A 25,442-nucleotide genomic window follows, 5' to 3' on the forward strand; every position below is an offset into this window, starting at 1 on the left:
GTCATTAAATTCCAAGAACCACGAACCGGCTGAATCCCACCACTGATTATCCAGCACCGGTATAAATCTTTTAGTTTTAAAGACGACCTTTCCCTCATAGAAATGTGCTACAGAATCTCGAACCACCATCATTTTGGATGCATTACGTAAATGGATGATTTGGTGGGAAGTTGTTTCTTCGGGTTTTAGCAAGTGCCTGTATCTAAAACATGCTGATTTTAATTACGCAACACGTGGAATTTTCTGAGACCTGTTCTAATTCAAAGCAGGTAAACTGTGGTCTGATCAGTTTGTTGGCAAATATTAGGAATTATTTTGGGCCACGTGAATGATGGAAATTAAATACATACACGAAGAATTGATAAAATACAATATAAGCCTGCGGTATAAAACAATGAAAACTGTTTGGGAATTCATCTGATTGTTGGTAGGTCCAACCGGTAAAACAAACGTGGCGAATATAAATGAAAACGATTCGTTTCTTAAAACTGTAAACGCAGGACGGAAAATTGAAAATTGTTCGGTATGTGACAGTGTGTATAAAACAAATGCAAATATATGGTATCTGGCAAGATACTGGAAATGAAGAACAGGTAGATAACTATGATGCGGCTGTAAACTGTACAGTAGAGGACAAAAAACTTGAGAGTAAGGAAAAATTGCACCATTTCATTTGGTGAAGAAGCACATACCAACTAAAACGCAAAATTCACGCATGTTTTCAGATTGGGGGAGATTAGATCGACATTGCAACGGATGAATTTTTGTGCAGATGTGGTAACAATAAACGTACAAAAAACGCAAACCCACATTTGCTATATCTCCGTGCCAGAGCAGCATGCTGCTAGCTCGCTTGAAAGATCCTTTAAATAAAGGCTTAATCGGCGATATCGTTAAAAGCGATTAACGCCTCCTCTTCCGCTCGCTCTTCTGCTTCCAGCGGCGACGCTATTGGATTAGGAGTAACGGCTTCATCTGCAGGAGCGCCAGAGAGATCCTCGTGGAATGCGGTTGAGTCGTAAGCTGGGTTCATCATCCCAAATCCTGGCACAGGATCGTCGAATGCGTCTTCGCTCTTGCTGCTCGCGAGACGAGACCTCTCCTGTCATTCAAGTTATTTTTAACCACTTTACGCATCAGGGGGTTCCTAATCAGGATTCGTTTCTATAGGGAGTAGGTGGAGACTGAATCGTTGTATTATAGGGTTAGCTGCATAAACACTCCTCTATCAGAAAAAGTTCTACAACTGCTGGTTGGGTTGCCGACGAGAAAATGGTTCAAATTCATGAACTTATTGATGGCTGTCAAGTTCAATAGTTGCTCAAACGCATGTCAACAGCTCACACAACTTTAAACAAAACGAACATGAACAACTGTAAAAAACTCGGTGTACTTACAGATAACGGCCTGAAGACGAACGTATTCCTGCTTTTCTTCCAATAAACCAGAATCACAACGATAAGCACACAGAGCACAATGCCGACAGACACTCCAACTTTCACCCCGTTACCCGACGATGGAGCCGGGGCATTTTTTGACGGGGTTTTGGAGGTTTTCTTAGATGCAGATGGGTTTGTAACGTTGGGTAAAACGGATGAGGTCTGCGTTGAAAGACCTCCCCCATCAATCGGTTTGTTAGTGTTCGGAGTAGGTTTCTGGGGCGCTTTGGTTTTAGCCGTTTTACTCGGGGATACAGCAGGCGATGCAACTGCAAGAAAATGTAACGTGGCCGTTGGTAAAAATTTTAAACTTGTGATGTTGGAGAATTTAAATACGCCTTTCCAGTTTATCCTATTGTTATGGGCAGGAGCCATATGTCGATGCAAGGACTTTTTATGAGTTTTTTTTATCCCTAGACTGATAATGGGCCATAGTACCTCGCACCGGGTGCACCCCCGACTTATCGTAGGGCTTGGTAGTGGCCAAATGTGCGTGCAACTCATGACAAAATTTAAGCCAAATGATGAAGCAAACAAGGAAAAGTTAATGCGCATAACGACAATTGACTTTTTTCTCAAAGTTATCTTTTATTGCAAAAATCTACCAAGAAACCAAGTCTTTGTTGCCCATAAGAACTGTTTGGCAATTCCAGTGCTTACTCAAACACACATTAACAAATAGTTTCCACTCAAATAGGACGAAAACAAATCCTTGTAAAAAAGCGATTCACCTGTTGAAGTGCTCGTTGAAATCTTCTGTGGCTTTGCCGGCAAAATCGCCTCAACCGTGTGAATCACCCCGTTGGTAGCAAAGATGTCAGGCCTGGTAATTTTGACCCCGCTAATATAGAGATCGTTTCCAAGTAACTGGAGTGGCATCGGAGCTTGCGAGTCGGTCACGACAAGCCGAAGATCGCGAAGGTCATATGAAGTGTATGAATGACCTTGGAAAAAGAGTATGGGTCAATGTTGGGGTGTATTGATAAGTCATTTGTCAAAGTAAGTCCACTTTACCAAATTTTTGAATACCACAGTTTTGTCATTTTACCAAACTTTAAAAAACGGTGACTATTTCTAACCAAAAAGTAGTGACAATATTTCGGTTAACCATTGTAAAATTAACACGTTACGGCAATAAAATATTGCGGAAAAGTTTGTCGAAACAAATAACTTTTTTTGTTACGGAACCATTAAAAAAATAATCAATTCCTTTCAATATTTTCAATTACAATAAAACGCCTACATACGATGTCCTTGTACTTACCTGTAATTACGTGACGTTTTAAAACCCTATACCTCAGCCTTTTGAAAGACAAGGCTTTGTCCTCCGGAACGAATAAAGTTATATTGGGGGCGTTTCTTAGTTTAAACATCAGCTGCATGTTTCCGCTTCGGATAATCTGAAAATATATGGCGGATTGCTCGCAACATTTATCAACTATGTATGGATTATATGAAAGGGCAGTTAAATGTCTTAGCGTATAGGGACGTTTTAAACGCAATGAGTCTGTTAACTAATTACAGTATGTCAAAATGTTGAAGACTTACAGTTTAATTACATTGAAACTATATTGGATTATGACCTCTTGGATTTCAAATATTCAGCTCTATAGTTGTAACTATGGCACATCTGCTAGGGGTTGCCCATCCGTGCTATTTAGCTCAAGGGGTCATTTTTTAGTAAGGTCTGAAAATGTCATGTCTATCAGGTTATTTATGTCGGGTTAGTTTTGCAGCGATGTGCACCCTTGCTTAACTTCTACCCAAGAAAACAACAATTGTAGAATATTATAACACCTCACCATGTGGTAGAATTTTCCCATCCCATAATCTGCTTGACTCAGTACTTGGAATACATTTCCGTTGCAAGTAAGTCCATCCCCTGGACATAAATACGATTGGTGAATACACAATATTTCCTACATAAGATTTTAAATTAATTTTTTTTAGATCGGATTTTGAAGTGCTTTGGAATTAAAAAGCCGTACTTGGAAGTTCTTGGAAACTGCCCCAATGTCAAATATAAATCGGCCTTGGTGTTGCATGGACTTACCAACGTAACCCTTTTTGCAGGTACAATTCACTTTGGCAGTCTGCTGCAAAATAGTCTGTGGCAGATCCACGCAATTTGCATTCTGTGAGCACCCTCCATTCTTCACCGCGCATCGCCTGTTTTCCTGCTGCGACCACTGGGTGTCCACTTCGCAACGGTCCACCCCGTTGCCACGGTAACCGGGTAGGCACTCGCATCGAGTCTGGCCGGGTCCGGCATAAACGCACCTGGCCAGTGAGTGGCAATTGGGCGGGTTGGCCACGTCATTACACGGATCAGTGCCCTCGCACACGAATCCGTCGCCTGGAAAAAGAACATTTTTCTTTGTCTGAATGTTGAAAGACCGAAAGCTGGAAGATATAACATAAACATCGAATACAACCAAAAATTTTGAAATTAAATTACAAACTTGACTGAAAGGTACCACAAAGTGCAAATTTGTGTGCTTGCTAATGTAAAAGCAAACATAGTGCAACAGTCAACAGCTGCACTGATGAGACCTTACAGTTTGAAACAGTGCGTGTATACAACCTGTCTGCAGCTCTTTTTTGCAGATGAATTTTTAAAAAATACATGATTTCTTGTGGGCGACTTACCAACGTATGGAGGTGCGCATGTGCACGTGACCTTCATGTTGTTTTGTTGACATCTAGCATGACGTGAACAACCTCCGTTTGGTTTCTCCTGGCAGAGGTCGAGCAGTTCGCATATTTCCGTTCCCGACCCGACGTATCCTGGTCGACAAATGCAAACCCCGTCCTCCACGCACACAGCGTTCGACACACAGGGTGTTGTGCAGTTTGATGGATGGACAAGTTTCTTTGCAAACAGGGGCATGGTCAAACCATTAAAATTTATTGAAAGAAATTTGTTTATTGTACGGCCACACGGATTTAAATGTGCGATAATTCTTCACAAAAGATTTTAAGACAAAATTTTGTTCGAAGTATGCTGGTTTTGGTTTTGGTCAATCTTGATTTGTGTAAACGAAAATAGGCTTGGGTTTCATGTTAATAAAATCTGCATTACTTTGTTTTGTTTTTTTTCGCAAACTTTAAAATTTTCCAAAAAAAGACAATGGAAATAAAAGGACAAAGGATTTTTCGCAAAATTATCATTTTTTATCCACACTCTGCATCCACTCTGCATCAAAATTAGAACACCACTCTGCATGGATCTATATACCTTATCGCAAATATCTCCTGTATATCCTTCATCACAGAAGCAACTTCCGTCTCCTCGCAATCCTTCAGTACACGTCCCATGTAACGAACACTTGCACGGTTCGCACTGGAATCCAAAACTGTACAACAACGGAAAAATACATTGAACAAACACGCAAGAACAACCTTATCACCTATGGAAAATTTAACATATTAATATCCAGTGTATGACCGGTAGATACAACACGTCATATGTTTCGTTAAAACAGTATTGTTCATAGTAAAACTCCACCATAAGTAAAGGTATGGCGTAACGTATTTGTATGTAGATTATTAGGCTTACAAGCTTTGCAGCCCAGACATGCCTGTAAACTTAATGATCTCGATACGATAGCTGTGATCGCCAAGTAAGGACCTGCGCAGTGGAGCGATTTGCCAATCATACCATTGCATGAAACATTACTGTGATATTTGTAAGTACATGGGTTATCAAGCTGGCGTATTTATCGAGTCGACAAGATTTTTCCAAACAATATTATGTTTATGTTTACAGATCATTTGGCCATTCAGCAGATTTTGTTTGCACCGATATTAGACATTTCATGACGTTTTGTCCCGATGTAAGAAAAACTCACCGTCCCGTTTCGCATTTTTCGCACGCGTAACCTTCGTATCCGGGATCACAAGTACATTTTCCTGTTCCGTTAATTCCGTCGTTGCATTGACCGTTGTGACTGCAAGCGTTATCAACTCCGCCTGAACAAAATTTGATTTTCAACAAACATTTGAAAACTGCGTACCGCGGGGCGAAATCTGGGCTATTAGATCTTTCAATCTGAGCCACTTGGTATAAATCAGTGTAACTTGTTGCACATTGCCTTTGGTTTTCAGTTACATGGATTAAGAGTTATTTATCTTAATTAGGCCGTTTATAACCTTAAATATGAGCAAATTGTCCAGCACTTTTACGCATGTGGACCATAGAAAATGGTTAAGAACTGGTTCATATTCTGCCTTTGTTGTTAAATTGACATGGACTTGGTGAAAATAGTTTGAAGCAGTTTTCGAGTTAGCAAAAAGCCGAAAAAAGTATTTTCGTCGAAAAGGAAACTGCGTTGCTTCCACACAGCTTGTATGAGATTTAGACAACAAGGTAAAACCCTGGCTAAAGGGTCTACTTTTTTGTAGTACGCATAAAATCACAGTGCAGTGTGACGCTCCTTGGTTATAAATAGTGACGTACCTGGACATGGATGGCAATCCTTGGCATAGAAATCGTCGCAACACTTCTTTGTGACGCTGTAAGTTGTACAGATCGATTTACACCCAGAAAATCGTCGGACTCCATTCGGGCTTTTAAGCTGCACAGCATGATTGTCATGAATATGTAAGTTTCATAACACCATACCCACAGTCATACCGGGCATATGTTTAAGTTACAATGTCACCATTCAGGCAGTATCAGCTCAGCGTCATAAAAAAAACGTTTTTTGCAACATTGGTAAACACGTAGCTTACCGCGGTACACTGCACTCCACTCTTCACACCAATCTTCACCATCCCCGTCGGGCATCCCATCACACTGTGACAAAACGTACAACCCGATAACATTGTGACGTTTTTGTTGACGTCACAGCGACCGCCGACGGAGGATGGGGTAAGTACCTACAATGAAAACAGATGTTTTTGCATGTTAACGTTTTTAGGACAAATGTACCGATTGTTAGGCCAACCTGCCATAATATGCATTATCCATTGCAAGGGTCGAAGCAATGAGGTGAGGTAACTTACCTTATCAATGACGTAAAGAGCCGAGGACATGACAAGATCGGCAGAGTAGAGTTTGCGTGCCAGAAAGCGAACTATTCTGGCTTCACCGCCGTTAATGCGCAATGATCCTGTCTTGTCGGCCGAACAACCCATGGTAACACTGGAATGGACGTTATACAGTAAATGAATTGAGCAGATATTACAGAAATATGTTTTTAGATGTAGTTAAACATTGTGAGGATATAATTTGTTTTTTTCTCTCTCGTAAATCTTAAACACGCGAGAAATGTAAGTGTTTCTTCCATCCCATATAAAATTCGTGAGAAATATTTCAAAAATTGTTTAAGTTCGTAACGTTTACAACACAGATTTCTTAACTTCACACGGAATGTGAAAGGATTTTAACCACTTACTCCGAACCCTGCATTGTTGTTAACTCCTGTTTTGATGACGAGGCGTCGCTAGGTGAAAGAAAACTTTGTCTAACCAGGTGGTATCTGAGGAATGGGAGACAGGTTTACGTTTTCGATACAAAAGAAGACGAATTTTAATAGGTATTCAAATGTTAAACAACGATACATTCTTACTGGCATCGCAAGATTAGCGGCTTCGTTGTGGTTGTATACAGAAGAGTATGACAGTGAATGACAACTCAGTGGCTTGTATACTTATTTTACAGTTAATAAGTTAATTTAATTCGATGTCAGCAAAAACAACACACAAGATGTAATCTTTTTCAAAAAAATATCATCCATACTTTGCGTATTCCATTGCTGCACTGTTGTCGTTTACCAGTTGTCTTTGCTTGTAAGTGGACAGGTTGTTAAATGCGTCATCGGTGGGAACGAATATCGTCCAACGACCGTGAACTTGCTGTCCAAGCAAGTTGAACATCCCAGAACGATTTAATAGCTACATAAATGATTGAAGTGAGGCAGGCTATATATATTCACGTATATGCACATAATGTTGTCTGTATAACCCTAAATAGTGTGACTGCACTGCCAGCAATGTCCACCGGGCTCCAAAAAGCCGAGACCTATTACTGTCGAAACGAGTAAGTTGCGCTGAAACCCGAAAAAACTATCCCTTAAACCAGTGGTTACCATATTACCAATATTAGTGTTTTTAGTGTTCAACTGTCTGTAGGGCTTTATAATTTTTTTACCAATATAACCCCACTATGTTGCCTTTCAGTAGTTGCACTGACGATAAAACGAATTAAGGTAAAGTGTAAGAGTGTAAGAGTGTCTAAAAAAGTTCAACACTGAAAAATTCCAGACCTATAATATCTCTAAAAAGGTCATGTTGTTCGGATGAGTGTGTCTCAAGTATGGAACCACGGCCTCGACGGTATTACCTTAGCAAACTCGTTAAAACCAAGATTCTTGAAAAGCATCGCATTGCTTGTGAATTGATTCCGTGACGAGTTGGATATAGGCGGGGGTGGTGCGATACTCTGGTTGATGTGGTAAGCAAAACCATTGGCAAAAACACGAGGCAATCCCAATCTGAAAAAGCCGAGGACACGCGGACTAAGTGTTAAACCGGAGTAAAGTAAGTTGGTTTGGTTAGATAGATAAAACGTGATAAAAATATTTAAAACAAAACTATCAAAAAAAGCGAAAGTCGATTATTAATACCAAAAAAATTCATAACTTTGTTTCGCCGTTTTGTTTTTCTATTTGAATAAAGTCGCTTTTTACATCATTTGTGTGAAGATGCCCACAGGGCAAAATATATTCCAGTTAGGCTGATCCTATGTTGTCAAAAGCCAGTGCTTTGTGTACATATTCGTTTCGGCACAAATACTTTCACAAACGATATGACAGCATCGGTCAAGGCGCCCGACGCCTGTACCAAGAAAAACCTGATCAGGATTTGTGGCCAGGATATCTAGGGTTCGAATCCCGGCGTAATAAAAAAAATTAATAAGAAACATAAATTTTACTTAATGACTCCGTTGAGGTAGATGGAGCCATCACGTGACTCTATATTGATGGGATTTCCAACCATGGACTTGACTCTGCCCGCTGTTTGCAAGTCGGAGATATTAAACTCCCCGCATCCGACAATGTGATTCAAATAAAACTGCAGACAATATTTATGGACAATTCGTTACTGACGCTGTCAGGTATGTTCAAAATGGAAAAATCTGTACTAGCCATACTATTGATTTAAAACCTTTTTGTGTTATATTTACGGTTGTAGCCACAAATAAACAATAATAATCACAAAATTTTTAATTGTTGTTGTAATTATTGGAATAAACATTTCGCAAAAAAATAAACTCACTTGGGTGTCATTGCGTGTATATCCACTGCTCTCATCCGACATATAATATGGCAGGAAGAGGGTCAAAGGACCGGGCGAGTCGAGCACAGAACGAACCATGCTTCCTTGAAGGAACCACGTCACTTGTCCGTCATTTAAATATTCTTGGTAAATTGAACCTAAAACGAGAAGTTCCAGGTATTCTTTTATAACCAGGTATTATTTTATCTTTTAAGGACGATCTTGCCGGCCAAATAACCTCTGTACGCAGCTCACAAATTCATATTGTTGGCTCTATGCTTATTTATATTTTACATTTGAAAACAGTTAAGTGAAAACCAGGCAACGACAACCACCCTCACTCGAAACAATGACCCAAATTCGTTGGGCACCAAAATAGGTGAAACCAACCAGTGAAAACAAGATGGAAACACTATTATGGCCAAGCAAAAGCTAAACCAATAGTGTCGCCAGGCCCCGTGTGACAATCAATCATATAAAGAAGCACGATCCTCTTACCAATGCATTTATTGATCCCGTCCCCAATGTAGTTTGCGTAACAGGTGCAAGTTCTCGTTCCTGGGCCGCTTTTGAGGCAAGTTGCGTAGGGATGGCAGCCACCGTTGTCTGTGAAACAAATGAACACCAAAAACGGAATTTAACAAATTAAATAAGGATTTTACGAGTTGTTTCATATTTTACACTAAATTATCCATATTCTTAGAATGAAGATACTGGCCCATACTATTGTCAACATTGTCAAGTATTCATTAATATCTTCTTCACTTTTCTGTTACCAACTTCGGTTTCAGCGCTACCGTATGTTGTATAATTCATTCGAAAAAAGGCACATTTGAGGTCCGACTAACCACAATAACCGATATATTTACTTGTTGTACACGGATCAACAGGTGCACACATCTTGCCATCTCCAGCATAGCCATCTTTGCACACACAGTGGTATTGGTTTGGGCCTGTATGGTGACACAGACCGTGGTCTTTGTCGCAATCCGTTGTATTTCCCTGGCATGGATTGATCGCATAGCAGTAAGTTCCGTCGCCTTGAAATCCACTTTTGCACTTGCACGCATACTGATCGGGCCCGCGGTGTCTGATAAACAGTTAAAGGGTTGTGTGAAAACAATGCAGTACATATCGAAATATCTTCCATAATATTCGTTATTTACGGATGTATTCTCTAAATCTTCAATTAAACAGCACCTAAATACAATAATTCCTGCAAGTAATCCTAAGTCGTTTGTTTGACGATGTTTATGGTATAAATATTTTGCCTGTATTTACAAGCATCATCGGTATCGCTAAAAACACAAACAACGCACAACATAAAAAAGAAAATATATTCTAAATATATATATATATATCATGAACATCGTCAAACTAACTACTTGTGATTACATGCAGGAATTGTTATACGATCTGTTTAGTCTTTGTTGGCCATAAAGACAACATTGGGATTCAAAGTACACAAAAAAAAAATAATGTATTTATGTGCGATTCACCCAAACAATGTAAGTGCTCAGGGATTATATACATTCGCGCTACAGTTAAACGATAATTTCAATTACTACAACCACAACAACTGTTTTGGCAACATATATTAATTAACATCTCGGTAGTTGAAATAAATGTTCGCAAGCACAGCAGCCAAGGCATTGTGGCCTAACTGGATCAGCCACATTTTCCCGACAAGTTGGAATGAGATCGGAAAAATCAAGCTTTCGGTGAGGTTTGAACTCGCGACCCTTTGGCTTACCAGGCCAATCGTCTACCGACAGAGCTCAGTGGTGAAACGAGTAAAATGTGACCAAGGTATAAGATAAACGTCACAAATACGATCTCATTCCAAATGCCAGGGAAAATGTGGCCGATCCAGCTTGACTACAAGGCCAGAAAAATTTACAATAAACGATTAGAAGACTCAAACACAGTTATGACGGTAGTTCCAGTTTATCGATAAATCTGACGAACCGGGATCAACTTTTTAGAAAATTATACTTACACGCAAGATGCATACTTATGACAGCGATCAAAATCTTTCCTGAGACAGGGGTTGATGGGAGTGCAGCTCGTACCATCTCCAGAGAAGCCACCCGCACATACGCACTTGGGTGACGGAATGCTCATCGTACAAATTGCACTGGAGTCACAAGCGCTGTTGCAGGCGTCCGAAGTTGGGACTGGTTGGTCGCATCTAGGCCCGGTGAACCCTGAGTATTTGTAAACACTAAAATTGGTTGTAGAAGTAACTAAGCTTGTTTATAACTAGTTTTCATTGCTTGCATGTAATTTACGAGTAATTTTAAATGTTTGTGTGGAATTTACGGGTAATTTTTAAAGCTTATTTGGAATTCGCAAATTTGAAATGTTTTTAGATTAGCGTTGGTTTGATACATTTTGCTGATATGGTATCAAAGCACAGATCATAGTGCAAGGACACAACTCACATCATAATTCTACGTTAAAATACCTCGTGCGCAAATACACTTTCCAGTGCCCTTCATTCCGCTGTCGCAAGTTCCATTAACACATGAACATTTCGATCCGCAATCAGCACCGAAAAGACCGGGAGCGCAATCGTCGCACGCAAGACCCGAAAACTTGGCGTTAGTGCATGAGCAAGTGCCTGCAACACAGTGGAAGAAAATTCCTTGGTCACGGGCAGTTTGGGAAAGTTTGAAAGATCTGGTTTTTGAACTCGAAAACATTTCTCATGGAAACGTAAAAGTGTCTTGGTATAAACTGTCGTCATTATTACCATGCATCCACATAGCTTTGTCGCAGCTAAGGATGCGAATAGTATCACCCGAATTGCTCAGTCACAAGAATTGTACCAGAAACTATAGTAGTTAGCCACATAATTTAAGAATACAAAGCTTCGAAATCAAATAGTTGGCAACAAACGTCAATCTTGCAACAGACAAACGCTCTTTTCTGTAAACAGCTGCTTGTTCAAGTGATCGAGAACCAAAAACACACACAACAAACTCACCGTTGCCTGAAATTCGGTCGAAGCAGGTTCCGTGTTTGAAGCAAGCGTTGCCAACGCCACCCGGACACGGCTCGCAGTCGTTGCCATAGAAACCGGAGCAACACTCGTCCGTGGTCGTCGTCACTTGGCAATATTTGCGACAACCGATTCCCGAACGCAAACTCGGGTGGCTTAAAAACCTCGCGAAGAGGCAGTGGCTGGTGCGGATCTATTGATAGACAAAAAATGTATTCGTCTTAAAACATACTAAACCGTTTGTTTTCATGGTAGGACTTTTGCAACACATGTTACATTTCGAGCATAAGGTCCCGGGCAAAGAAGATTTGCCTAACCCGGTGGTTCTTAAACTTTTTCGCGTATAATTCTACCAGGACGATTTATTTCTTGTTTACAATTTGTAGTCCCAGAAGGCAGAATTAATTAGTTACTTTCAAAATCTAAGTTTTTTGTTTAAATTGTTTCTTGGTGGAAAACTAACAACGACGCACCACCAGTGCTTTGTGACGCACGCAGTTTGGGAACCGGCTTAACGTATCCAAATTTCTCTCCAGTTCAACCAACTGAAATTACTCTGTTACTGACCATGGAGGCAGGCGATTCATCCGGGCAAGGAAAGTTGAGAAGACAAGGCAAGCACGGAGTTCTCAACAAGCGGGAGCGAGATTTTTCACATCGGCTCTTGAGTGGGGTCAAAGGTGAGTCGATAAACCCGTGCACAATCCCCTTCATTGTTCTCACGTCGGTTCGTGTCGTCTGCTTTCCATTCACAAACACCCCCCCGTGCATACGAGTGAGAGTTATCTGTGGAGATTTTGCAGAAACAAAATATTAATGAAACTTTCACCTCCCATTGCGACGGACTGCGGTCCTATGGTAGAGGGTGATTGTTTATCCGTGAGGAAATCGGCACCTTCACATGGGCGCCTGACTCGATAACTCTTTTGGTTTAATTTTTTGCGCAAAATGATACAAATAAGTTTTTTTTGCTACAGCCGTTTACAAAATTCAATTCAACCAGTCAAAGCACCAATTTCAATAAGTGTGCTTAGCACCTGGTAACCACTCCCAGCAAGCGTAGCCTCGTGTTGTCCGCTCTGTATGTCTTTAAGTCGGATTAGCTTCCCCACGATCACGTGATATTGCATCACACGTTGTGCGTCAGTTGAGAGATCAACAGGGCTACAGTACAGGAAAACAGTTCAGCTAAAATGTTGCATAGTGAGTTTTACTGTCAAGGAGTTGTATCTTGTTCTTAAGTTGTATATGAGATCAATTACTATGCCAATACAACAGACATGCTACAAGCATGCAATTGTTTAAAACTTGTACAAGTCTGCATAAAAAATTAGTTGAATTTGTTTCGCTTCGTCTATTGCATTTATCTAACCGGTAAATTCTGTACATGTGAACGATAGACTTGTTGACAAACTCACTTAAAGTTGTCATTAGACAAAGCAAATATGGTGTAGGGTTTGTCGGCTGCCGTGATGTTGTTTATTACTCCGGTGCTGTTAAGGGAACTTAAAAACACGCTGAAGATTGCCAGATCCGTACCAGTGGAGTTCTACAAAAGAAAAACACAATTCTCGTTTTTTTCTGCAGCGGACATCAACTCTACGACGAAAAAAGGTAAATTTAGCAACATTTTTATGGAAAATTACAAAAAAAAATACCTGAACTGCTTTCGTGAGTGACGTATGATTGTGAACTGCGTCACGGGGAGGAAGCAATACGTCATCGATGACGTGTACAACGCCGTTAAATATACGAAGATCTGGATTGATGATTTTCGCATAGTTGGAACCAAGGGTCGGAATCATCTCAGTATACGTTGTATTACTCCCTACATCCTAAACAAACCATAACTGTAGTTATATCGTAGTCATAATGATTAAATGTGTATGATGCAATCAGTGCTAGTTTGACACTGTTTAGAGTTTAAGCCTGAAATAACTCAACACATTATATGACGTCGTACACGTTTCTTGCCATAGGTTTTTAAAGGAGCGACCACCAAAGGCTAAAATCAATTTTTTGTCGCTAGTCATAACTATAAGTTGGTGTCGTCCAGCAAGCAAGACTCTTTCTTCAAGAAAAAACTTTTTTTTTGCAACACCAATTGTAGCGAATAATTGCAGGAGTCTATAAGCTCATAAAGCAGACTTTTGTTTGCAAAAAATAACCACACATAAACATATACCTGTTCTGTTACGCCCGAGGTTTGGTTTGTCACCGTGATGAAGGTGGTCGGCAGCAACGTATCAAGCTTCGTGTTTCCCTTTAGGAGATACGACGGAAGGGCTTTGTCTGCGCCCAATTATTATGAGTAAATACAGGAAACCAAGCACGAAATGTCATGACTGTGGCAATAAACGACATAGTACACAAAACATTTCTCTTGATGTTTTCTGCGACATGCAAACGCTAGAACGTTTCTAAGTCGTGGCACGAGCTCACCTCCAGTGACGACATGATGACGTATGAGGTCGGCAAGGTGATCGGAATTTATCCAGAACTGGTAATCTGCCGGGTTCATTGAGTTCCAGGCCAGGTTTCGTGGCAAGAAAACGGTGACGTGCGGAAAATTTCCAAGCTAGGTTTAGAAAGGTTGGTTTTTATACATCATGAACATTTAAGATTAGGGCGAAAGTTAATTGCGTATGAATATTTACCACGTTAAAATGGATCTGTAATTCTGAATAATAAGCTACTGAAACATGAATGAACCTAGCTGCTGAAATAGTGGAACCCTTAAAAGTTCCCGGATAATCTACAGAACTTATACGTATAGTGCAGTATAATTTTAAACATATCAACAGCAGCTTATAGGTGTTAGAGCGGTGAGCAATATACCGAATAAAACAGGGATTGGACACTGGGCATCGTCTCTGACCAATGCTTCAACAACGTAAGCTCCGGGTGTTCAGATATTTCGAGCAATATCGTTCCAACGCACTGTCTTCCATCCCCAACGTACGGTGAAATACATTTGCAATCATTCGTACCTGGTCCCGTGCTCGTGCATCTGAACAGAATTTACACGTAAGCAAAACGAAACATAATTGATATGGAAATAGGTGCAATTTATTACCGTAAACTGTTTTCATATTAAAACATCAATCATTTCATTGAGAGTTTAAGTGAAAAACATCATTTGCATTGAATTACAGACGGCGCTCGAAACAGATTTTCCAATCTTCTTTTAACGTTAAAAAAGTTAAAAAGTACAAAATAAGGCAAGCATTTTTATCAGGGTTTTAAGGTTTAACTGACAACCCATCAGTCGGACAAATAGTGAAAATTAAAACTTACGATGCTCTTGAATGACAGCCGCCCTGATTCTCCAAACAACTGTTAATCTCCGTACACACCAATCCACTCCCTCTGTAGCCATCGTTGCACGTGCAATCGTTGTAGCCAGGCTCAGTGAAAATGCAGGCGGCATGTTGATGACAGCGCCCTCTTGTACTTGAGTCACAAGGGTTTATTGCCGTACATGCGTAGCCGTCACCTGATAATGTTATTTTACGTGTAATCATTCTTATTTTTGCTAATCGTTGATGTTCCTTATTGAACAATAATTCAAAAGAGGATATTACCCTTGTCACAAAAACGTGTGAAAAACACTGGGATGTACAACCAACCAACAAAAGGCCCAACAATAAAACAATTTTACATAAAAATAAAACAAAGAAAGACAAAGGTGACACTAAAATATGATAAAATCGGCTTCTTCAACGATCATTACATGCTACAAAACGTGGTTTCAGCATGAAGCATGCAGCCCACCAACCAATTCGTTGATAGTTTAAACATGACAATGTAAAAGCAGCTCAGTTTCGTTACCTTCGTAATGTTCCTTGCACGTGCAACTCGTGTTCCCTTTGCCATAATACAAACACACTGCGTTGCGGTCGCACCCTCCCCTGTTGTCGCTGTCAGTGCATGGGTTAAACTCAATACAATTCAACCCATCACCCGTGTACCCCAAATCGCATGAACACCTGCACAGAGTAAATATATCATGTCGAGAGCCATGGAAAGGACATTGAAAAAGGCATTAAAGTATCAAGATGAGTGTAATGTCAACTTATAGATGGATAAGGATTACTTTTATTGCATATTAGCCATAACATATACATAAATTGCTCCAGCTTAAGTAAGTTAAATTCGATTCCCAGTGTTTCAGATCAAAAATACTTCTTGACAGAAACGTTCCTATCTACAACATAGCGCAGCAATGTTTTATACAATCGCATGATTGGCAAGATCATCCCGTTGCAATGCCTTGACTACCAAGCCTATAAACTTATAAAGTTGCCTGCAGTGGTCTCACCTTTCCACCGATCCAGTTTCGACACAGACAGCATGCTGATGGCAGGTAAGACCTCGGGCGCCACACGGTACAACTCGGCGGTCACAATTCTCACCGCCCCAACCATCAAGACAAGTTCCCGCAACACAAATTCCTCTGCTTTTAACCTGGTTGTCACACCCGCCATTCACGCAAGTACAATCTGTCATGGATTTACAGTAAAGTTCATGGGATTAGAGACAGGGTGCCTAAATACTATTTGTTTTTGTAAAATAAAAATGACTTTCTTAGAACCGCGCAGGCTTGGTTTTAATGAAAATTGCAGGATTATTGTCATGTTTCATCGAGTAATTCTACGTAAAAGTGAAGAGATTTTAGTTCCTCAAGTCAATGTTAATTTTATCGAAACAAGTATTAAAAATGAAGCAGCGATCTATTTAAGAAAGTTTTCAAACAATTTTCTCCGCACTCAAACTTACTGATGTCGCAACCTGGACCAAAGAGGTTCCTCCCAGTGCAGAAGGAACAGTCGGAACCGTTGAATCCTCGGTTGCAGGAGCAAACTCCAACCCCACTCATCCCATCGTCACATTGTCCATTCCCACCGCACTGCTCACCAACAGGGCCGGGGCAACTAATTATACGAAACACTTTTGTATGCATGTGGATTAGGAGCAATAAGGAAACAAAATCTCTCAGTTACCTTGCAGGTTGACACTAAAAACCCACAACCAATTGTATCGAGTGAAAAGTATCGAGTGTATAAATTATTTGGGAATAACTTCTCGATCACCGAAGGCAATACAACAAAGCAATAAACAAATAAATTAAATTTCACGACCATCCAATACCCACGTATAAGCGATAGAGCCAATAATGTTTTTTTTAAAGTGAGCTGTATACAGGGCTACTCTTTCCACCTGATAAGTCACATCAATGCAGCTATGGTGTAACTTACAACGATCTTGTCGGCTAAATTTCAGCTAAATTCCAATACCCACCTCTGGCAGTTAAGGCCGTAGTAACCTGTGCAACATACACTCGTCGAAATATTGACCAAACAAATCGCATGGCAACCAATCTTGTTGCCCACGGATGCACTGGAACCTGATCCCATCGATACTTCCCTTGAACAAAATTTCTACAAAATGGTTTTCATTGTTAGTTACGTAAGTAAGGCATCGGTTGTTGGGTAAACTATTTTTTTCGCATCACTGCACGTGAAAAACAGCATCTTTGTGTGATTATTTAATTATTTTTTAACCGGAAGCACACTTGTAAAATAAAAAATGTACTTCTTTACCATCAGTATCTATAGAAATAGGCTTAGGTGTGTAGGACTGCCAGTAAACAATATTTAACGTAAATAATAGTGTCTGATCCAGATTGGCTACAATGCCTTGGCTGCGAAGCCTGTGAACCTAATATATAAAGTGGTACGTTGTTTATGTACATGCTAAACAGAGTAGAAATACTACGTACCTTTGTGTTGTATATTCCGCCATCTGGGCATGTCAAAGTTGTGGTGCACGGTTGGCAAGGTCCTTGGGAAAGTACCTGATTTGTTCTGGTGCACCAGTTGTTGACGAGGGGCTTGATGAAGTCAGGAATAAGCACTTTGTCTATCATGTAGATATTACTTCCACCACTTATGGCAATGTCTGAGACAAGTATCTGCAAACAAAGTTGAATATTTGTCACAATTTAAGGTTGTTAAAATTACGCCGGAAGTGAAATTAATTTGCAAAACACTGTAACGGAATATTAACGCAAATAAAATCTGAACACCAAACACACAGTGTGTTTGTAATGACAAGGAAAATATGTATAAAGAATTCATTTTGTTATAAATCTTGCCTAAATTCAGCATCAGTCTCACCTTCGCCCCGTCACCAATCATTATCAATCCGCTTGATTCTGATACATTCACCAGTAGGGAGGCTGCGGAAGTTTCCAGTCGTGTAGCTCCCGCAAGTGTAGTACTCTCGTACGAACGTTGAACCACGTGGTGGCGCAAGAGCATGTCAAGTTTGTTTCGATTCTGAGAAAACACAAGAAAAACTGCATGAATCAAAATATTAGGATATAAATTTGATCAATAAAAACAATTTCTCTGACCATCTATTAAGGCTTAAATGCTTTTTAAGCTCCACAAAAATACAACAGCAAACCCTAAAATAATTTCCTAATCATTTTTCTTTGTCTTGTTGGTGAAATTTATATAATCTAACATCGAAATATAAAATATTTGTTTGAAATCCAACAGAAAACAAAATTTTACCAAATCATTGTTAAGCGATTTTATTTCGTCTGGCGACATGGCTGCAAATGCCCCGTTGCTCGGAACAAGAAGAGTAAACTGAAAAGTGGAGGCTCGGAACCAATTACTGGTGATGTAGCTTTTCTGCCAGATCTGGAGGAAGCTGGAGGCATCCGGAATCGATTGCAGGACTTGTAAAAGAGACATGGAAGAGCCATCGAATCCCTGAGTAAATAAAGCTGAAAGTTGGATATGAAAGCATTCAGCAAGAGGGTGACGCTAGGTCGATCATAACAGTTTGTACCACACTGAGAATTTTCCCAAAAAATGGACTTTTTTTGCTGGCTATTTTGTTTCAGAAACGTCTCAAAGTGCATACTTTTATCGTAGTAAATTTTCGTTTTTATTACTATGTTTTTTTAATTTTGATAACTTTTTAAGAAAATCTCCGGGCCATCCACAAAACGGTCCACAAAACGTAATTTTACGTTACATAGTAACATTCATGGAAATATGAACAGTGGTCACACAACAGCCAGTTTCGTTATTAACATCCGGAATCTCTCTCCATTGGGTTATTGCAACAACAACCATTGGTCTAAACTGTAAGTTTACGTCTAGAATGGAGTTAATTTGTAAAAAAGTAACAAAATCAAAATTATTTAAGGTCAAATTCTTTATCCGAGTTATACAGTGAAATTCACGCAGTAAAAATACTCCGATAGCAGGTATAAACAACAACTTACGGCAATGGGGAATGTTTCAGGTGGCTCCAGGACGGTGTCAATGACATAAAACACACCATTAGACGCCCACATGTTGGAAGCCAGCATCCCACCAGTCCTGTAAGAGTTGGCGAAGTTTAGTTGGGCAAAAACTCCCGTGGTTTCATCGTCTGGGTTTGGGTCAGGTCCGATTGGCTTCAGAGCTTTTATGGAAAACTTTGAACCGAGAAGAGGATACAAAGATTTGGCGCTCTCGGCCTGAAAGTCCACAATCACTTGTGCAGGTACAATGTGGGCTCTAAATATAAGTGATGAGTAACTGTACATTTGATTTGGTAAATAATGATGGCACATGTGCAAATTCAGAAAATAAAACACTTAATTTTGAAGAGTTTTTTGTGTCAATACGTGTTACGATTTTAAATTTATCCGTATGTTATGATTTCGAATTACTGAAACGACATTAAATGCACAGAAAGCAAAACACATGACGTACATTTACTTTTGCAAGCGTTCTATGAATATGAAATGTTTCAACTGATCTGTTTAGTTTCAAAAATATCCTCAAAATAACGTTGGAAATTTGGACAGCTGGCAATATATTCCAAATTTGAAAATACCTTGCTCGGGCTTTCCACAATTCAGAGGCGTTGGGCTGACCAAGTTCAGGTCCAAACGCGCTGTCTTGTGGTGCCAACAACGTGTAGGATATCAAGGAGAAGAACAGGTCGGTAAAGTAGGTGCTTTGAAACATGGCTATTGCAGTGTTCAACTGGTTGGCAAAGGGACCACTTTCATTGGCCTTTTGCATCTCGGTGAAAACGTCGCTATAGCAATGGAGGCCGACGTTAATGTATCCCACTGGACACTATAAAAGGGTAGCATCTTTACGTTTGTATACAAGGAATGCAATCTTTTTCAAGAGACAAATTTTGGATTACATATTCAAAACGAGTATGTATATAGCAGCTGTGTGCAAATACAACAAAGACGTGTCTTTTCTCAGATTTCTGATCTTCTGATGTGTTTGGCAATTGTAAAATGGCTGACAAAACCGAAAAGGGTGCTTGCTGACAAACACAAAATAATGCAATATTTTTAGTGAATGTTTTGGGACTTATATAAGCTCACTTTACAAGATACGGAAATGAAGTTGTTGTTATCCACAGTGGTGCAGTTCGCGTTCGCGTCGCAAGTTGTGTTCGAAGTAAGACCGCAAACATCAACAATAGAACAACCAGAGGAAGTCAGGTTCTGGTAGCCTGGCTTGCACAGACATTCCGACTGCAACGAATGTAAATGTGCGACGATTTAACCGAGCGCAATATAACTTGTACACGTGAAAATTTATGCGACTCGATACAAACCTAAGGTACGGTGATTTTTTGCTAAAGCTATAGTGCTTCCATACATACCTTTGTATGGTTTTAGCAGGGCTATTTTTTGGTAGGGATTTTACAGGTTATTGTGAAACGCTATTTTTCACGCTATAGCGAAACAAGCAAATCGGCAGAACCGGCAAAAAAGGTGTCCTGCGCCACATACTTGACCGGGTCCAGTGTAATTACAGGTGGTTGTGTTGAGGCATCCCCCGTTGTTCGTCTGGCATGGATCTATCGGTCCACACCATTTCCCGTCGCCCGAGTAACCGGGGTTGCAGTTGCACGAATACTTGGCTGCAACGTTACATAGGAATTAGTGCAAATGTCCAAATTCGATTCCCGTGTTCACCAAATAGCAAAGCGAAATGTCACATACAAATTTGTACAGTAAAAAAGTTTGCTTATGGAGTTAAAATTGTACTTCACTATGTGTGGAGAAGAAATATTGCCCAGCATGCAGAAGCATAAGAGTCAAAATGACCAGAGGATCGATCTGTAAGGTCTCATTAGTGCAACTGGTGACTTTGGCTCTGGTTTAGCTGGTAAACTAGCCACCTGCAGCTATAGTACAGAGTCACAGTCACCATGTACAGGACGTTACACAAAGAAAAAGAGTGCACTTCCCGCAGCTAATTGGCCATATATTTTACAATTTTCAAAGTTTAGAACCCCTCTTTGGGTGCCTACGTATAAACTAGATCCTGCCAAAATATCCAAACTAATGTTTTTTTTACCAGAACAGCAGCATCGCATACCTGGGCCAGTGTGGGAGCAGTTCGCGTAAGGTGAACAGATTACGGCGCTGTCTTCGCACGGGTTGATGGGTTCACATTGATCTCCATCGTAGCCAGGGTTGCACGGACACTGAATTTGTCCATCGATGTTAAGGCAACGTGAGTTGGCTGGACAGTTTCGAGTGGCGCAGTCAGCCAACACTAAAATTAATAAACATAAATTTTATATGACAATACTTATACCGTCATGAATGTAGAACGACCAAGACTGACCCAAAAACATTTAAAAAGTCTATTACAATGATATAGATTATATTTGAACAAAACATTTTTCACATTCTTGTATGGTTATGTCTCTTGCTATGAACTAACTGATGATGCCCAAGGGGCGAAATATATATTCTTAAAACAGACAGACAGATCCTGTTTTTAAAGCTAGTGCTTTGCGTGCATATTCTCATTACGGAATGTATAAGTGATCGCAAGGTCAGCATCTGCAATCTGTCGTTAAGTTCCCAATTTTTCAACAGTTGAAGTCATATACGATGACGCAATACGCAATTTTGTTATAACCCACCAACGCTGCACAAAGCACCACCATATCCACTTTCACACGAACAAGAACCAGGTCTTCCAACACCACTGTCACATCTACCGTGGACGCACGAGCAATCTGTTAAAAAATGAGAAGTTATATAGAAAAAGTATGTGGGAAACTTCTGGGGCTGCTGCTGCAACAGATTCTAATAAACATTGCAGCCAGTAATATGAATTCTGTAAGCTGCATGGCCACTGTTTCCACCTATATGGTCTCTGCTGCACTGATGGAACCTTATAGGTCGAACCAGTGGCCATCTGTATGCAGCCCACAGAAGATGGTACATACGTTTATACAAACATGTGCTTCAAAGGTAAATAAGTCGACAGATAAACAATGGCGAGTAAACTGACTTTGTTCGCAGTTGGGTCCGTATTGATTTTCTAGTTTGCAAAGTTCGCAGGTCGATCCGGCTACATTTCCTCGGCACTTGCACGTTCCGTTGCCCGCCATCATGTCACTGCATATTCCCCGACCAGCGCATATCTGACCTCTCCGATCCTTCGGACACGCTAGGAAATAAATATTCAAAGGTGACGAAATCATGTGCTTTAATTAATTTAATGCAAATCTAAACAGCGATCTCCATTGTGAAATAAATTCTTGCTATAAATTGACACACAAATAGTCACCTGTGGGCATTATTACATGGTATTGTTGTTTACGTAACGCATATGTTCAAAGAATATACTGTTCCTCAATATTTCATTTCATAGCCTACGTAAAGAACTAAGGTTTCTTGTTTTAACAAATAACCAGATATTTAGTTGCACGCAAATTGTGTTTCACGTAAAGTGAACCCGTTCTAGATTAATAATATTCAAGTTTTTGTGCAGACACTTGCGTATGATTATAAAAATATCTATTTATAGCTGTGAGAAAGGATATCGATATTAAATTCGGAAATGAAAGTTTCTACAAACCTTGACAGTCTTGCCCCCAATATCCATCACAGCATTCCGTTTTTTTGATGATGCGAATACAGGTGTGATGGCAACCCCTGGCTGGTCGTGTGCTCGAACCGGCTTGAATTCTATACCTTCATGTGCAATTTATGTGCATAAAAATCTTACAAAGACTGTTTCAAAACAAACAGTCATTCATTTGAATATACACGTTGAAAAAGTATTGAAACATTGAGGTGACAGACCCACAAAATGTGCGTACATATATAAGTATACGTCTAACACTAACATATGCAATTAAAACACACAAGAGCGGTTTTGAACGGTTAACAGCATTCTCGAATGCATAGAAGTCGATGTGGAAAAGGGAAGTATTCATACCTGCATCCTCTGCGTCCCTTCCCTCGGGTCGTTTTTCGATATCCCGCCGGACAATTTGCCTGTTAACAATACCTCTGTTTAGTATAAAGACAACAACAATCACATTCTGGAATAACAAAGGAAGTGCGCTTCCGGCGTGGCAAGAAAAATGCCATGAAAATAAAGCAGCATTTGAAGCAACTTTTCTTTACCATGTTATAGTACTGTAAGTAGGTCACGCAATTAGAGAGTTGCAATTGGGACATACTAAGGCAGCGGTGCACAACCTGCGGCCGCGGACGCACTTTTTTGCGGCCGTGCACATTTATATCAAAATATATGTATTGGCGGCCGCCGTTGCTTCTGAAACTTGTTTTTCTAGCGGTCGCAAGAGTTAAGCTTTTAATTCGGCCCATTTCACATTCGTTCGCTGTAGCGAGTAGTAACTGGTGCAGCCACCGCAACCGAGACAAAGCGCAACAATACGGATAGTGACGTCATAAAACGCAAAAGGTTGTTAAAACAAGAGAAAATGGCGTTTAATCCCAAATGGGAAGTGGATTATTTTTTGATGGAGACGTGAACCTAGCGTGCAAGAACAAGGCAGCCATTAAATAATTCGACATTTTATTACATTGTAATATACGTAATTTGGCAAATGTAAATAATAAATAGTGCACATTTTTCAGGTATGGAATCATTTTCATTCCTTTCAAATAATGCTCACGTCAACTTGTCGTAATTATCAGGCGTATATCGTTGGAAAAGCAGTATATTCAGTGGCGGCCGTTAGCACACAGTGGTGTGTGTGTTGCGGCCGGCAACAGTAAAAAGGTTGTGCACCCCTGTACTAAGGCCTAAAACCAGCCTGAACCTGAACCCGACCTTAGCCCCATCTGCCCTTAGTCCATACAGGGCCTTAACTCGGCCTGATCCACACCCCAAGTCCAAAATGTCCGGCCCGACTTACAACTCTTTCGATTCGCAACGTAACTTACTCTGATGTTCCGTCGGCAGCTTATACAATCCGTGTTGATGCTCTCTGACCTCGTTTGGTCGCATCTGTTTTGCGCGGGAGAACTCTCAACTGTGTATAAAATCACCCGCCAAAGTTAAATTGCGTTCCAACAGTTGATTTAAAACGCTTATCAGCATATAGCAGTACAAAGTAATAAACAGCATTAAACTGTAGTAGAGTATTTAGAAACGACAAATACTTCTAGAAAACAAACTTATTGATTTTAATCACAACATCCAACTATACGAGCCGTTTAGTATTAGTCCTAAATAACCCGTAAACAGTGTGCGTTAAAAGGTGATATACAGGTTCATATACGATACCGTAACTGTTGCAAGAACTGACCTGTGATGATACATAGGATAAAGAACAAAACTGCGAACAATCCAACGAGCTTTGGCACAATCATGTTGACATACAAATTACACACTGTTATCAAAATGATAAAAAGTAAAAAGTTAAAACCTAAACAGAAACTAAAAGTGGTTTAAAAAAAACTTAACTTGGGCGTCACACTTCTGACGAAGGTAAGTTTACGTATTGCATGGAATTTGAAAGAACATATTAGTGAAACTATTCACCGCATTACACAACAAAGCAAATAGTATAATACGCTTTCTTGTAATCTCTTCGTAACGTCAAACAAAACTCAATCCAGTAAACAACTCAATTTCTCTCTGCTTGAAGCCTGAAGTCACAAGTTGCTGCCAAGATGGAGACCGCAAATACGACAGAACCCTTCCGAGTTTTGGACTTTATTTCCTCATTGCACTGTGCAGCAAAGCAATAAGCTCAATGGGGTTTTTCCCCTTTGCTATGACGCCAAAACCTGAAAAGCACTCGATCTACTATCAAATCTGTTGAAATCATGCGCTTCTACTGCTTTTTAGTCGAATATAAGAGGAATCTTGCTGTAAAGATTCGTAATATAACGAATGTAGTTTGCAATAACGGAGTGGTCGTACAGGCATCAAGTAAAATGCACTATATATACACTATAGTTATAGTTTAATCGAGACAGCATTACCACAACAACCACATACACGTCTGTTAAATGATTACCTGTCTTGGTTTCAGCCATAATTCAAGCACAGTCATTGTTACTGAATGTACTGCAACTGACAATCAATTTACGCGGCAATATTCTATTTATCTTGTCTGTCTGCACCAATTGCGAAACTTACTCAAACGCGGAAGCATATTGTAATATGTTGTTTACCAACCTAAACACAGATTACTGGGACTAAGCACTTTATTCAAGAATGTACAACGGACCCCAACAGTTTCGCTAAAGCTCAACGATACAATGCATTGAGTGACTGACGAAACTGTAAGTCAATGCAGTTTTATGAAAACATGACCAATCTTTTGTTTTGGAGAACGGTGCATCACATGGCGCAGGAAACAAGTTTATCACTCGTGGAGAGGTGAAAACT

The 25,442-nt window shown here is 40.0% G+C and overlaps 1 protein-coding gene across 1 annotated transcript; it reads right to left on the reverse strand.

Moving 5' to 3' along the window:
* Positions 1-292: 292 nt before the first annotated feature.
* Positions 293-24,478, reverse strand: LOC145888379 (stabilin-2-like). Its single transcript, XM_082979116.1, has 48 exons — positions 24,352-24,478; positions 23,987-24,075; positions 23,010-23,068; positions 22,647-22,762; positions 22,077-22,235; positions 21,703-21,798; positions 21,147-21,326; positions 20,555-20,685; positions 20,141-20,293; positions 19,630-19,877; positions 19,031-19,307; positions 18,306-18,509; positions 17,904-18,065; positions 17,507-17,698; positions 17,026-17,165; positions 16,504-16,658; positions 16,046-16,226; positions 15,556-15,713; positions 15,022-15,220; positions 14,563-14,734; positions 14,167-14,302; positions 13,910-14,016; positions 13,383-13,559; positions 13,143-13,273; positions 12,762-12,888; positions 12,292-12,510; positions 11,710-11,917; positions 11,188-11,343; positions 10,720-10,927; positions 9,590-9,810; positions 9,219-9,326; positions 8,721-8,878; positions 8,377-8,516; positions 7,786-7,936; positions 7,183-7,337; positions 6,839-6,922; positions 6,447-6,585; positions 6,174-6,320; positions 5,899-6,016; positions 5,291-5,411; positions 4,678-4,795; positions 4,089-4,311; positions 3,493-3,795; positions 3,242-3,321; positions 2,704-2,839; positions 2,171-2,383; positions 1,398-1,708; positions 293-1,102 (listed from the first exon to the last, which is right to left on the reverse strand). The coding sequence occupies exons 1-48, from the start codon at positions 24,413-24,415 to the stop codon at positions 878-880; spliced, it is 7,755 nt and encodes a 2,584-aa protein (XP_082835242.1). The 5' UTR covers positions 24,416-24,478; the 3' UTR covers positions 293-877.
* Positions 24,479-25,442: the final 964 nt, after the last annotated feature.

This window comes from Ascidia mentula, chromosome 2 (genome assembly GCF_947561715.1).
Source record: "Ascidia mentula chromosome 2, kaAscMent1.1, whole genome shotgun sequence".
Classification (NCBI taxonomy): domain Eukaryota; kingdom Metazoa; phylum Chordata; class Ascidiacea; order Phlebobranchia; family Ascidiidae; genus Ascidia; species Ascidia mentula.